Source organism: Priapulus caudatus, unplaced genomic scaffold, assembly GCF_000485595.1.
Source record: "Priapulus caudatus unplaced genomic scaffold, Priapulus_caudatus-5.0.1 Scaffold25, whole genome shotgun sequence".
Classification (NCBI taxonomy): Eukaryota; Metazoa; Priapulida; class Priapulimorpha; order Priapulimorphida; family Priapulidae; genus Priapulus; species Priapulus caudatus.
The window spans coordinates 436,371-437,830 of NW_014577086.1; the positions used below are offsets into that span (position 1 = coordinate 436,371).

Sequence of the window (1,460 nt, forward strand, 5' to 3'; positions counted from 1 at the left end):
CCCAGGGTACGTTCCGGTATACCGGACCGTACCCAGGGTACGTTCCGGCAGTACCCTGGAGGACATAGACTCTCTCGGCCTCGTGTTATAACTCAGGCCTACTATATAATGACTACTATACTAACTTTATTATGTGTATAATTTGTTGATTTGTCTCGTTCATTGTTTTTCAACTACTTGCAAATACCTTCATTTGGTGTACAAATTTCTCTTGTGAATAATTTATGATTAACAAGGATTAATTCATGATGAAATAGGAGACTGATGCAGGGTGCAAAATTAACGCGAGTCCGGTCCGGAGTCAAATATTCCCTGATTTACTGTCGGACTTCCTGATTTGACATATGCAGGAGTTTGCATACTTTTTCAGTGGATGCCCTTCCACAAGTTCCAGTTGCGCCACCGTCGTTGTAACCAACGGTATAAGCCGTCAGTTTTAAAACGTGAAAAAAAAATTCTAATGAATATTGAACGATAAAACTTTATGTAGCATAATTTCAACCTATTTCAACTGAAAATATTCAAAAAACCTAGAGTAATGTATCTCTTTAACATAATTTAGATAAAATGGCATTCGATTTTACCTCTTGAAATGTTAAGTTTACGAATAACATGGTGTGTCTGCTGATGAGATTACGTGATTAGTTATACACGTACAATAGCGCAGTGTTACCGTCCTACCGCACCCATACGAAATCCACTTGATAAAAAAAAAAAATTAAATACTTACATTGAATACGCTTTAATAGGTAAACACCAACGCAGCGCTGGCAGAGTCACAGTCGTCGGTGGACAACTGGACGGAAGAGGCAGACGCGAGACATCAGCAGGAAGAGCGGGAGCACCGGCAGACAGCGAACGTTGCGCGACTCACGCAGGACGTGTGCCGTCTCGCACAGCGTGTGCGCGTCGATTGCCTGGAGAGGACGTGGTGTGTTGGCGATCGCGGAGAGCGGCTCGCACCGAGCGCCGAGGAGCAGAGTCTCTACATCGCACGCGCGCTCTCGCAGAGTCCCGACCAGATCGACGACGTCGTCCTGCAGCTGAAGAGAAGGCGCGCCGAATTGGTGGCACAGGTGGAGCGAGCTAAAGCACAGCTAATCCAGTACGTAGTTGTCATGTATGGAGTTGTATGTAGCCGTAGTTGTCATGTATGTGGTTGTATGTAGTTGTATGTAGCCGTAGTTGTCATGTATGTAGTTGTGTGTAGCCGTAGTTGTCATGTATGTGGTTGTATGTAGTTGTATGTAGCCGTAGTTGTCATGTATGTAGTTGTGTGTAGCCGTAGTTGTCATGTATGTGGTTGTATGTAGTTGTATGTAGCCGTAGTTGTCATGTATGTAGTTGTGTGTAGCCGTAGTTGTCATGTATGTGGTTGTATGTAGTTGTATGTAGCCGTAGTTGTCATGTATGTAGTTGTGTGTAGCCGTAGTTGTCATGTATGTGGTTGTATGTAGTTG

At 44.1% G+C, this 1,460-nt stretch overlaps 1 protein-coding gene across 1 annotated transcript in view; it reads left to right on the top strand.

Moving 5' to 3' along the window:
- The window catches only part of LOC106813966, a 5,977-nt gene extending 4,793 nt beyond the window's left edge, over positions 1-1,184 (top strand). Inside the window, exon 3 of the mRNA XM_014818227.1 lies at positions 750-1,184. Within this exon, the coding sequence (XP_014673713.1) occupies positions 750-1,169 (420 nt within the window). The 3' untranslated portion in view covers positions 1,170-1,184. The remainder of the gene's footprint in view (positions 1-749) is intronic.
- Positions 1,185-1,460: the final 276 nt, after the last annotated feature.